This window comes from Rattus rattus, chromosome 3, assembly GCF_011064425.1.
Source record: "Rattus rattus isolate New Zealand chromosome 3, Rrattus_CSIRO_v1, whole genome shotgun sequence".
Taxonomy (NCBI): domain Eukaryota; kingdom Metazoa; phylum Chordata; class Mammalia; order Rodentia; family Muridae; genus Rattus; species Rattus rattus.
In genome coordinates, this window is record NC_046156.1 from 204,418,310 (window position 1) to 204,430,491 (window position 12,182).

The 12,182-nt window shown below is 45.3% G+C and overlaps 1 protein-coding gene across 1 annotated transcript; it reads left to right on the top strand.

The window, feature by feature from the left end:
- The first annotated feature begins 1,190 nt into the window (after positions 1 to 1,190).
- Positions 1,191 to 11,115, top strand: Zcchc9 (zinc finger CCHC-type containing 9). Its single transcript, XM_032899047.1, has 6 exons — positions 1,191 to 1,276; positions 2,500 to 2,909; positions 6,719 to 6,869; positions 7,025 to 7,117; positions 8,873 to 8,941; positions 10,389 to 11,115. Exons 2-6 carry the CDS (start codon positions 2,526 to 2,528, stop codon positions 10,505 to 10,507), a joined length of 816 nt encoding a protein of 271 aa, XP_032754938.1. The 5' UTR covers positions 1,191 to 1,276; positions 2,500 to 2,525; the 3' UTR covers positions 10,508 to 11,115.
- Positions 11,116 to 12,182: the final 1,067 nt, after the last annotated feature.

Below are 12,182 nucleotides of genomic sequence, written 5' to 3' on the forward strand. Positions count from 1 at the left end.
TGACATTTTCCTTTTAAGGAAAACTGGGCCCACCTTAGTTCTTTATCCAGCTAACTGATATAGTAAGGAATGGAAAACAGTTATGTGAGAGGCAATCAGGATACAGTAAAACTTATTATACAATCCGTTGTGAAAAGTATCACAAAGCATGGCCTGTCATACTATCTAGCAGGAGAGGATGCTTGAGAGGCTTAGATAAGAATAAAATCTTGGAAGTCTTGAAACAGAACATAATTGAAGAAACCGGAGTATTATGCAAGCAGAACAGCATATGTACTCCTGGTGCTAAACAAGTACGGCAACTACTTAAGAAAATGGGGGAAGGCCCTTTTGTACAGAGTTCAAATAGGACAAAGATTGTAACACCTGCTCCAGAGTTTGACTACCATCCCAGCAGTGAGAAAAGATGGAAAGGTTTTAAGCAGGAAGGCACCAATTTGATTTGGCGCTCTGACTTACGTTTTCAAAGTTCACTTGTGGAAAATAATTTATGCACGGGGCAAAAACGTCTGCCCAGATGAGCTGCAGGAATTCGGGCCAACAGTGAAAGCTGAGACAAGAGACAGGACAGTCAGTAGAGACAAAGAAGAACAGAAGGGCCCGAGGAAGGAGATCAATATTTAAAGAGGCAAAATGGATAGGACCTGATGGAGGACTAAACGTATGACCATGCGGTTTCTCACTGAACATAACTGAGAGTGGTTTCCGGGGGGAACTAATAGGACGGAGGACTAGAATGTTCTTGCAAAACGAACCCTGGCCACAAAGTGTGAATGTTCAATGAGCTTCAGCCAGGGCAATCCTGAAGTGCCGCTCAGAACCAATAGGCGCTCCAAAGGTCATTCAGACTTGTAGCTCAGTGACACTCCTACTGGGCTGACGGCTTGGCCGAGCCTCGGCTCTCTCCTAGAGCCAATTTCACTACATTTGAATTTTTAAAGGACAGTTCAAAAGACACTGTAAGGAAGACCTTACTCCTAAAAGTCCTTTCGTCTATCTCTCCCGCTAGGCTACACATTCTCGGACGGCACAGACTAAGCGTTCATCATCTTTGTGTCCCGGGAGTCCAGTGCAAGCCCTGCAAACACTATGAGACCCACAAACTTCTACAAGTCACTTTCCGCAGCCTAAGATCCATAAACACCACACGCGTCCCTGGCTTCGCCGGAAGTGACGCGTAGGCAAAGGTACACTTCCGGTCTCCATGGCCCCGCCTTCTTCCGGGTCTGGGCTTCTCTGGCTCGTTGTCTCAGCTGCTCTGGAGGATTCAGACGGGGTAAGGAGCTACATGGCCACCCCCGGTTAAGGTGTGCGGGCCGCTGTGCTACTTTGGCCGGCTGGAGCCGGACTCCTGCGGGAGCTCACGAGGATAGAGCCCGGGAGCTAGTCGGATCGCCCGGCTCCGCAGTTGGGAGCCTCGCAGGCCTACTAGGGTGCCCGCGGGACGCGCTGCCGGGGCGGATGTAGAGAAGCGATGCCGCGCGTGCGGGAGCACCGGGGCTGTCCAACCATCCCGTGTCACCCTCCTGACACCCTGAGCCTCACATCCCCGGTGTGCGGGAGGAAGACCCGCCCTCTTGGTGACCGGGGACCAGTACACTGTAAAGTGTCTTACAGCGTCACTCACCGGCCCTGAAGGCATGCTGCAGAGTGCTGGTGCCAAGGCTTTAAGTTACCTGGCACGCAGGATGCTGCCCTGAAAGTGGCAACTCCATAGTTGGAATCCTCCTTTGATTGTGTCTGGTGTATTCATTCATTGAAGAAGAAAAAGAAACCGTTTTCCGAATTGCTAGGTTGCATGCAAAGTAAAATACTCAATTTTATGTTGGAGCCAAATAATTCATCTTAAAATACACTCCTTTAAAAATATGCTCACATCTATACTCTAAATGAAAACCTCTTTATGCATATTTATTAAGGGTACACAATCAAGGTTTCTTAATATGAAGTTTGTTTTACAGTTTGAATCACTAAAATGAGATCATTGAAACTGATGTAAAACCATTGGACTGTCATGTGACTGCAGACACTTTATAGACTGCCTTTATACATCTACAGGGAAAAGACAGACGAGACTTTTGTATGTTTACTAATGTGCTTTGCAAGTTGCTGCATTGAAATGGCAAACGGTGCAAGCAGATTGGGAGAAAGTAGACTGGGGTTTAAAGGTAGGAAAAGAAATGATTAGGAAAACAGCAAGATTTGAGATGACTGTTTACGTATTTATATATGATTGCTATTTAAAACTCATTTGTTGGCAAAATACTTTCTAGTTTTAAGCAAGCATATGTTATTTTCTTCAACTGAAATGTAACCTCTCTGATCAATGCCAAAATTACTTTAGAGAAATGTCTACACAACATACCATGTGTTCTGTGCCCATCTAAATGAAGAGTTTTAATGGTTTAAAGTTTAAAACATGAGTATATTTGATAGTAATGACCTCTCTGTATATCTTCAATTTTAATTAATTAATTACTATTTGCTCTTACCTTACAGATTAGTTAAGTACCTCTGATCCAGCCATGACCAGGTGGGCTAGAGTTACAACTTCAAATAGTAAGAGACCCTTGTCAGCAACATCATGGGAGGACATGAAGAAGGGCTCTGCAGAGGGCGCAAACCAAAACCCTCCAAGTCATAAGCGATGTCAAGTCAGTGGGCTGTCCCTTAGAAACGACGCACCTCAGGCAAAACACAAGAAGAACAAAAAGAAAAAAGAGTATTTGAATGAAGATGTGAATGGGTTCATGGAATACCTGAAGCAGAGCTCACAGGTGCTTCACAATGGACAGCTGATAGCAGCCGACAGCAGAGACGTAAGGGAAGAAATTGCAGTGGCCTTAAAGAAGGACAGCCGGCGGGAAGGAAGGCGGCTAAAGAGACAGGCAACAAAGAAGAATTCGATGGTGAGCTCATGTCTGTGTGTCACTTCTTTGTGTGACTAGAAAGTATTCATCTTTTCACACAGTGCGTGTTTTAACAGAGCCCAATTGGTGCAGCCCTAGTGCAGCTTTTAAAGGTTTGTTCTTTCTTAGCACATGTACACACACAGTGTACTTGTTTAGTTGTCATAGCATTACACACGTGATAGTATTGTTAAAACAACATTGCACACGATAGTATTCCCATACTGCAGGCAGAAAACACGGTAGAAGTCTGTCCAGGTTAAGTAACAAAAGCCACTTGGTCCGTGCTAGAGATGACAGTCAGACTGAATTCAAAACCTGGGTTTGCCCTGCCACCGTCTTATGGTAATACCTTTGCAAGTAGCTGTTGAAAACAACTACTAGATACCCCAAGTTAAAGATGATTCCAGTACTTGGAAGGAATAGATAGATGTTCTTTTGTTATAATGTATAAAATATTTGTTCACAAGGAGGCCCTGTCACCCTTTCTACATGAAAACTCAGGAATCTTTAAGAAATGTGTATCACAATGATAAATGTTAGAAGGTAAGGCAGGGAACTTCCCAGATTGGGAGAGGCTGGGCACTGTGACTTCCCCTGCAGAGCCAGCACTTAACTATGGCTTCTAAGAGTATAGCAACCCTCCTGCTGGAAATGGGATATAGCTGTGGGCCACTGTACCTAGGCACAAGCCATTTGTATGTGGTGCACATATGTGCACGCAGGCAAGTGTGTGTGCGTGCACGCGCATGTGTGTGTGAGCTGTCATTCCTCAGGCACCATCCCTTGTTTTGATGGGGTCTTTTGCTGTCTCTCACTGTCCTGGAACTTTCTAGTTACAGGCTAGCCAGTACCCCATGTGCTTCTCCAGAGTTAGGATTCTAAGTGTGCTTTGCCATACTTGACTTTTTCACATGGTGTCTAAGGCTTGAATTCAGGGTATCACGAATGTGTGGTATGCACGTTACTGTCTTTCCAGCCCAGAAAGATATTTTTGAAAGCACATTTCATTCACCTTCTCCCTTATCTTTGGGTTTTTGTTTTGTTTTATATTTTGAGAAAGGGTCTCACTTTGAGCCTTGATTGACCCGGATCTGGCTATGTAGACCCACTAGCCTTGAACTCAAAGAGATCTGCCTACCTCTGCTTCCTGAGTGCTGGAATTAAACAGTGTGTGGGCCACCACACCCTGAACACTAACATTCTACCTGATTTACTTCTTTAAAAATTATCATTATTGTTATTACTATTGCAAATAGATTCTTCCCCCATTTTCCACTCCCTCTACTCCTCCCAGTCCCCTCTCCTCTAGCCACTCCCCCATTTTCCTTCAGAAAAGACTAGGCTTCCAAGAGATAACAACCAAACACAGCAAAACAAGATACAATAAGACAAGACAAAAGCCCTCCTATTGAGACTGGACAAGGTAGCCCAATAGGGGAAAGAGTCAGACACACCCACGCCCATTCTTAGTAGTCCCACAGAAACACCAAGCTGATGGCCACAGCATAGGCACAGGACCTGGGGTAAACCATGCAGGCCCTGTGCTTGCCACTTCAGCCAGTAGGAGCCCATATGAACCCTGCTTAACTGGTTCAGTGGTCCTGGTGTCCTCAACCCCTCTGGAACTCACAAATCCTCCCCATTTCTGAGGGAAGAGAACAGATGGAAATTTTCAATTTAGACTATTCACATAATATCTGGCTGTGGGTTGAATAAATTTTTACTTTAGGGTGTATTGGGTAATATAAATTTTTATTTTTGTTTGGGTGTATGGCTTGCATATCCAGTTTGTGTGCCTGGTGCCCAAGAGGCCAAAAAGAGGGCATTAGTTCCCCTGGAATTGAAGTTACAGACAGTAGTGAGCTCCCACTCCCTGTTGTGGGTGCTGGGAATTGAACCCGGGTCCTCTGGAATATCACCCAGTGCTCTTAATATCCAAACTGTCTGTCCAGACCTAATTCCCTGTTTTTATTGTGTATGAGCGGTTAAAATTTTTTGAAAATAGGTATAGGTGATCATAATACCAATTAGTGTATAAACTTTTAAAGTCTTTTCAATGTAAGAAAATAGTGGTTTTCTTTTTTTTTTTTAATAAAACACAAATTAGTGATAATGGTTTTCGTAGCTTCTGATAAGTCCTGTCATACTTGGTTTAAATGCCAATCTGCTGCCTTTTGACCATTTTCCACCTAAATGTGAAGTGAATTGTTAGAGTCACTAGGGCTGTTTTGTTGGGGTGTTTTGTTTGTTTTGAGATGGGGTCTTGTAATGTAGCTCTGGCTGACCCCGTAGCCTCAGACTTAAGGTGACCTTCTGCCCGTGTGTCCCATGTACTGGAGTTGCAGGCATGTGCCACCACACCTGGCCTCCACAGTTCTCAGCAGAGCCCTGGTTTTGGAAGTCATGGAAGGGATGCTCTGAATCCCCGGCTGCTCCTGTTGTCAGTGAAGTGTCTCAGTGTCACTGTAGCGAATAAAGGTCCACATCCTTTGCTGTGTTACTGGCGTGTCCTGGAATCAACGTAAGATAGATTCCCTTTTCCGTGGTTTACTTAATTGCTCTTTTAGCATCTTACTATTTATAACTTTTATAACTTCTCTCTGATCATAGCTCTGACCCCCACGTAATACTGTTTGGAGCCAATGACAGCCAACTGTTACGTAGTCTCCAAATTCCCTTCCAGCTAATCACGTCATTAGAGAAGGCGAGCAGTTAGACAGTTAGATAAGACACATCGCTGTTCTCGTGTGAACTGCCAGGCCTTCAGCCTTCTGTCCTCACCACATAGGCTGTGGCCTCACTTACACTTGTCTTCCATCTAGTCCCGCACTCCACTGAACAAAACATGGGCCATCACTTCCTGGTACTCAGAAATTCCAGGAAACCCCCGCCATGTTGGGCCTGAAGCAGAACCAGGCAGTACTAAGTATGCTGGATTCTCATGGCCTTAATGTTTTGAAGCAGTTGGCCTGCATAAACCTGTTCATGTTATGTCAGAGCCCCCATTTCGAGGAGATTTTCTTTAACAGGATTTGGCCAGTGATGACTTGACCTTTTCTTTTTGATAGGTTTTTTTTCTTTCAAGGTGTTTGACTGTTCTGTTTATGTGAGCAGACCGGTGTTCTGGTGGTTTCTTGACCTTCCTGTTCTTGCTAGTGACTGTGGACCTGCCCTTGCCAGGCAGGTGAGTGGAGTGCATCTCGGTGCGGTCCTTAACACTGGATCTCAGGTGCCACACTTTCTTACCCACACTTTAATGATGCATCGGTGCCTCCCAGCACTGACAAACCTTGGCTCCACTCAGCCGTTGTAACCCGCCGCTTACACTGCTTGACCTACCCCGATAGCTCCTATCTTGTGATCTGAATCACAGTGCAAACACAGAACCCAGCTCCATTCAGCCCGAAATTTAAAAATACAAGGACTAACTAGCTGTTGTGTAACTTCTACCAAGACCCTTCTCCAAACACACCTTTTGTTTTCTGGTGCAGGCGTCTTTAGTAAAAGATGTATGATCCATACTTGCTCAATTCACTTGAACTGTTGCCACCTACAAAGCCATTTGTAATGTTGTGTCTGATATTAATAGACCCATGGAATTAAATCTACGAAGCACTTAAGCCCCTGTGATTGAAATGGCACTTGACTCTTTGGGAATGTGGAAAGTACTTTCTTCTACAGATAAAATACTGATGATGCTTTTTCTTTTAAACTTTAAAATGCAAAATAAAAATAGTTTTGATAAAATATTAGTAAAGGCAGGAGAGTAATGTAGCCATGTGGAAACTCATGTTTTGCTTCCCTAGGTGTGTTTCCACTGTCGACAACCTGGCCATGGAATCGCTGACTGCCCAGCTGTGCTAGAGAGTCAGGACATGGGCACCGGCATTTGTTACCGCTGCGGGTCCACGGAGCACGAGATGACGAAGTGCAGAGCTAACGTAGACCCTGCACTTGGTATGTTCTCTTTTGTCTTCCTGTTTGGTGCTGAGGGAAGGTGAGCATTAGCCAACTCAGTAAAAAGATCTTTTCTGTTTACAGTGTTGTAAAGGAGTGTGACTTATACAGCTTGTCATATATGCAATAAATTAATGAGAGCATGACTCTTACAGGCGAATTTCCTTTTGCAAAGTGTTTTGTCTGCGGAGAAATGGGACACCTGTCCAGATCCTGCCCTGATAACACCAAAGGAGTCTATGCTGACGGTAAGTGCCATTACCCTCAGGACTTGGACGGGTGCAGATGGCTCAGAATTGCCATCTGATACATTTTACCTGTTTGTTAATAAATCATCGAGAAGATGAAACCTTAGTGCCTTTACCAAGTTGTGCTGGAGTATTCATGCTCTGTAGTGTGATTCATTCATAAATCAGGAAAAGCCATGGCGTGGTTCTCAGACTCCTTGCTTCAGCATTATTTGTGAGAAATATTAAGCATCTGTGGGTGTTTAAGCTCAGAAGAAGCAGAGGATTTCTGTCTCAAATTGGTAGGTTTGAAAAGCCATGGCGTGTGTTAATGTAACCGTTAGCACACCGTTCTGCTAGAGACGATGCTGGGTGCTGTTCTCTCCTGGTATGATATTTGTTCCTGAAGTTTCTCCTTACTCATGACATGGGGCTTCATGAACTTTCTTGTCTTTGGCTCAGCTAGTGTCTTAAGAGCCTGCAGTAAGCACTTGTGTCTGAGGACCTGCAGGAGCGGGGTTGTTGCCTTCTAAGGAGAGGCCTGCTGTGTCTCTGTATTGTGTCTTGAGGTCCTGCTCCGCAAGGGTCCAGTGGAAATGCGTGGCTCTTGGAGTCAGTCTCAGCACCCCTCACAGCTCCAGGTCTTTGCTAATTAGAACTGACCTTTCTTCAGTTTGTCACCTGTAAAATGGAGATAAGGAAATTTGGTTTTATTGATTCTAAGATTCAGTCTTCACAGTTTTTCCTTTTCTTTTCTTTTGTTTTCTTTTCTTTCCTTTTTTTCGGAGCTGGAGATCGAACCCAGGGCCTTGCACTTGCTAGGCAAGCGCTCTACCACTGAGCTAAATCCCCAACCCCCAGTCTTCACAGTTTTATATCTGAAATGAGAATGTATCGTGCCATGGGCCTGCCTACATGACTGGCACCTTGTTGCCTGGTGAAGTAGTGACACACTTCACAGTCAGTGGCATCTTAGATCTTGCCCAGTTATGGCCTTCTTCATTTTTAAAGTGTGTGCGTTAGTCAAGGGCCTCATCTGTCTCCACCTTGGCATGAAGAAGGAAGAAGAAGGAAGGGCCTGGGAAGTTGGCCTGTGAGCAAGAATGGCTTTGTTTGGTTCTCCAGACAGAGTGTTTTGTTGTCGTTGTCGTCGCCATTGTTGGTACAAAGCAAGAGACGCGCATCTGATGCACGGGAGACAGATTAGCGTGCCGTGGGGACATTTTCTGATGAGGCACTTTACACAAGCATGACCACGAGAAGGTCCGATTATTATGTGGAACACCCTTGCTGGAGAAACCACCATCCCGGAATAGTGCTTCAATCAGACAGACACGGTCTTTTTTCAGGTTAGCAGGACAGCCAGAGGGAAGACAGAAACATTTGCCTGAGTAGGTCACTGCCCCAGCTTACCCGGCAGGCCAGGCAGTGGTGCTTACTGTTGGGGGCCACTGGAGGTTCGAGCATTTACCTGGTCCGAGCTGTTTCCCGGGTGAAGGCTCTGCACTTGGACTCTCTCCATGGGTCCCCTCGACTTCCGTGCCTTCCGCCATGTTCCTTTTCTCCACTTCTGTCTGGAGCTCAGGTACGGGAAGGAACAGCTGGTTCCATTAGCGTCTGAGATTCGGGAATGGCAAATGAATATTACTAAGAGGAGTGGTGGTGCCCACCTGCTTCCAGACCTCCTGTGCAGCCGTCAGCGAGGTGGGACCACACAACACAGTGCTACAGACCCTCCCAGGACGCTGCAGTACTCAGTGACTGTTCTTTTACTAGGTGGCGGCTGTAAACTCTGTGGCTCCGTGGAACATTTTAAGAAAGATTGCCCTGAAAATCAGAACTCAGGTGAGCTCCTAGGCGTCCGTTCATAAGGGGTGTTTCTCTCCGAACTCACTGAGTTCCATTAGTAACAACTCAGAGGCACTGTTGACTGCGGATAGCTGCTTCCACTTCCTGCGAGCCATCAGCCCAGTGCCGAGTCCCTGAACATCAGGGCTGTTCTCAGGGGAGGTAGGCTGGAAGCTGCAGGACTCTATTCCGAAAGGCATCTCACAAGCCATCCTGTTTGCTCAGAATGAAATTAATTATACCAGGACTTATTTTCTTACTTAGCAAAACCGTATTGATTCCTAAGATAAAACTCAAATACAAAATTAATTTTCAACATTCATAAGCCTGAGTGTCCTCCTGTGCATTGCTTTACATGCTCCAAAATGACTGTAAAAAGCTGTTAAACTTATTAAAAATGTGTTATCAACACAGCAGCTGCTGGTACAGCTTTTGCAGTGAAATATTAGCCTTGATCATTAAGAACTTCATAAGTGTTCACTGCTGCATGCCGCAGACCTCTGAGGAAGGAGAGACCATTATTCTCTTCATTTGCCAGGATAGATGTAATAGATAGAGAGCCTGTGTTGGGCCCCAGAGCTGACGAACAAGCTGGGCGTGTTGTGGTGCATTTGTCTTGCAGTCCAAGCACAGTGAAGCAGGAGGGGTGTATTCCTGGGCTTGCGGGGCAGTTAGCCTCACCTGCTCGTTGAGCTCCAGGCCAGTGAGAGACCCTGTCTCAGTCAAGGCAGGTGGTGCTATAGAAAGACACCTGGCTGCATTCTGGCCTCCACATGCACACACATGTGCATGCGTACTCCCACACGAGCCATGTACATACATACAGGTAAGGAAAGGCAGTAGCACCCCAGTAGAGCTTCTTGGAGGAAAAGCACAGCTCGGGCTGAGTCCTCCCAGTTTTACTTTCTTTCCCAGATGTTTCATGTGAAAATCAGTCTTGTTTATAATCCTGTCTAGAAGGAGATCATCTTTATATGGGGTAGGCAGTGAGACTGAAATGATGAAGTGGGGTTTGAATTCTCCCTCCTGGGAGGATTGCCACTTCCCGAATGACAAAACTGACAAGCAGATGCTCGATAATTTTGCAGGTGGAATCTGTGCATTTAAAACGGATGCCTCCTCAGTCTCGCTGTTCACGGGCTCTCGGAATCATTGATACAGTGATGAACTCAGGGAAGGAGAGAGGGAGCTCTCTCATCAATCCGTCATTGCAAAGCAGCTCCTGCATTTCCCTAATTGGGATAAGAAATTGCCTGTGATACTTGGAAATCAAGGGTTCTAATCAATTACAGAATTGCTCCCTTCCCTGCAGTGATGGGGTCGTCTCTCCTTGTGATTATTCCTGTCAAAACTAGTTCCTTTCCTAAACCGATACCACTCTAAGGGGAAGCATTTGATTACTGTTGTTTTTATATCCTGATTGCTTTTTTCTTAAATCCCTCAGATCGAATCATCACAGTTGGTCGCTGGGCAAAGGGAATGAGTGCAGACCACGAAGATGTTCTGGATGTGCCCAAACCACAGAAACCTAAAACAAAAGTACCCAAAATAGTTAATTTTTGATAAGAATTGGTACAGTTGTTAAGTACCATCTCAAGGTTACTTCCCAAAGTAGGCCTTTAGAGATTAAAGCTGGCCCGAGTGGGGGCAAACTTGTATTAGAGACACGACTCTGGTCTTGATGGGGGTCAGGCTGCCTGCAGTCTGTCTATTAAGGAGTACAGAGTGATTGATTATAGTCTCTAGACGTGTGTGTGTGTGTGTGTGTGTGTGTGTCTGTCTGTCTGTCTGCCTGCCTGTCTCTCTGTGCCCGTGTGTCTATCTGTATTTGAAACAGAGTCTATGTAGCCCAGGTTGGCTTCAGACTAATAACTGTGCACCGGGTCCAGAGTACTGAGATTCAGGCAATGTGACAGAGCTTTTTTATCAGATGGAACTTAGAAACAGCTAAGTGCCTCTACCTGATGGTGGCAGTCACTGCTATAAATGTAAATTATGACTCAAAATTGACCCCTAAACAAAGCACATGCATTTCAGCTTGTGAATAAATATTTTGTTATATGCTCTTAATTCAGAGTATCAATTTATTGTCATAGAAATTTATTTATATGTTGTCACAAAATCTGTAATTTTTAGTGCTGAATAAAATTATATCAGCTGTTTGTCTTTGCTGAATTGGTCACTGTTATCTCACTCTGGAGTCCCTTTAAAAACAATATTGTTTCCAAAAATAATAAAATAACTGTCTTAATAGGGTTAAATGGGGATCTGTTTAGTTTTGATACAAAGATTTAGAAATTATTAATATTAAAATCGAAGAGCACTCTGGCGTCACAGCTCTTTCTGGCCTTGGATTTCTCACGAGAGACATTCCAGTCAGAAAGTCGGTGTGCATTCCTCAGACGGTGCTGGCCGACAGCCTGTGTCAGTCTCCCCGGTGTTTGCGCCTGCTGTAGCTGAGTGGGTGAGATGGAGGAGCACCACCATAATAGAGTTAGAGCACTAATCAGAGGCCCATTAGCTTCTTTGTCTGACTTGATGATACATGCATATTTAACATATATTCCACCAGCCCTGCTGCTGCCATTGTGCCGCCTCTGACTGGCAGTTCCGAGTTTCATCTGAAATTCTACCTGATTGAATCCATTTGTAACTAGAGGAAGCAGCTGTGATTAGTTACTGATGCCTCCAAAGCTAAATATTTACCAAATAAGAAAAGAAACACGGCCTCTGTTTTCGCGTCTGCACAGCTCAACAGTTCTAGTCTTAATAGGAGCCGCTCTTTTATTTTCGGTGAGGGAAAAACGTGATGACGAAACATTGCTCAGCATCCCGGAGCTTACGGGAATGAGCGACACTTGAAATGCCAGCCACTCCTCTGTGAGACAGTGGTGAACGTCCCTAGAGCACCAACGCCTGCATCCTGGAGGGAGCTGCGGGAAGTTGCGTGCTCTCCCAACAGTCCTCACTGCAGCAGTGCTGGTGGCCAGTTTGCCGCCCAAAACAGTAAAAATAAATGACAGACGTTGAGGGCAGCGTTTGAAAAGTGCACAGATGCTTCGAGGAGGTCCTGGAGGCAAGGATGTAGGACGGGGGAGTGATGGGCTAGCTCTTCCACTGGGAATGCCAGAGAAACTTGACATTTACTTTGTCCACCCAGCGGCAAGCTCTGCTAGTTCTCAGGCACTGGGATTGTGGCCAGGAACAAGTGAGGCCACGTGTGTCATAGTAAGCAGGC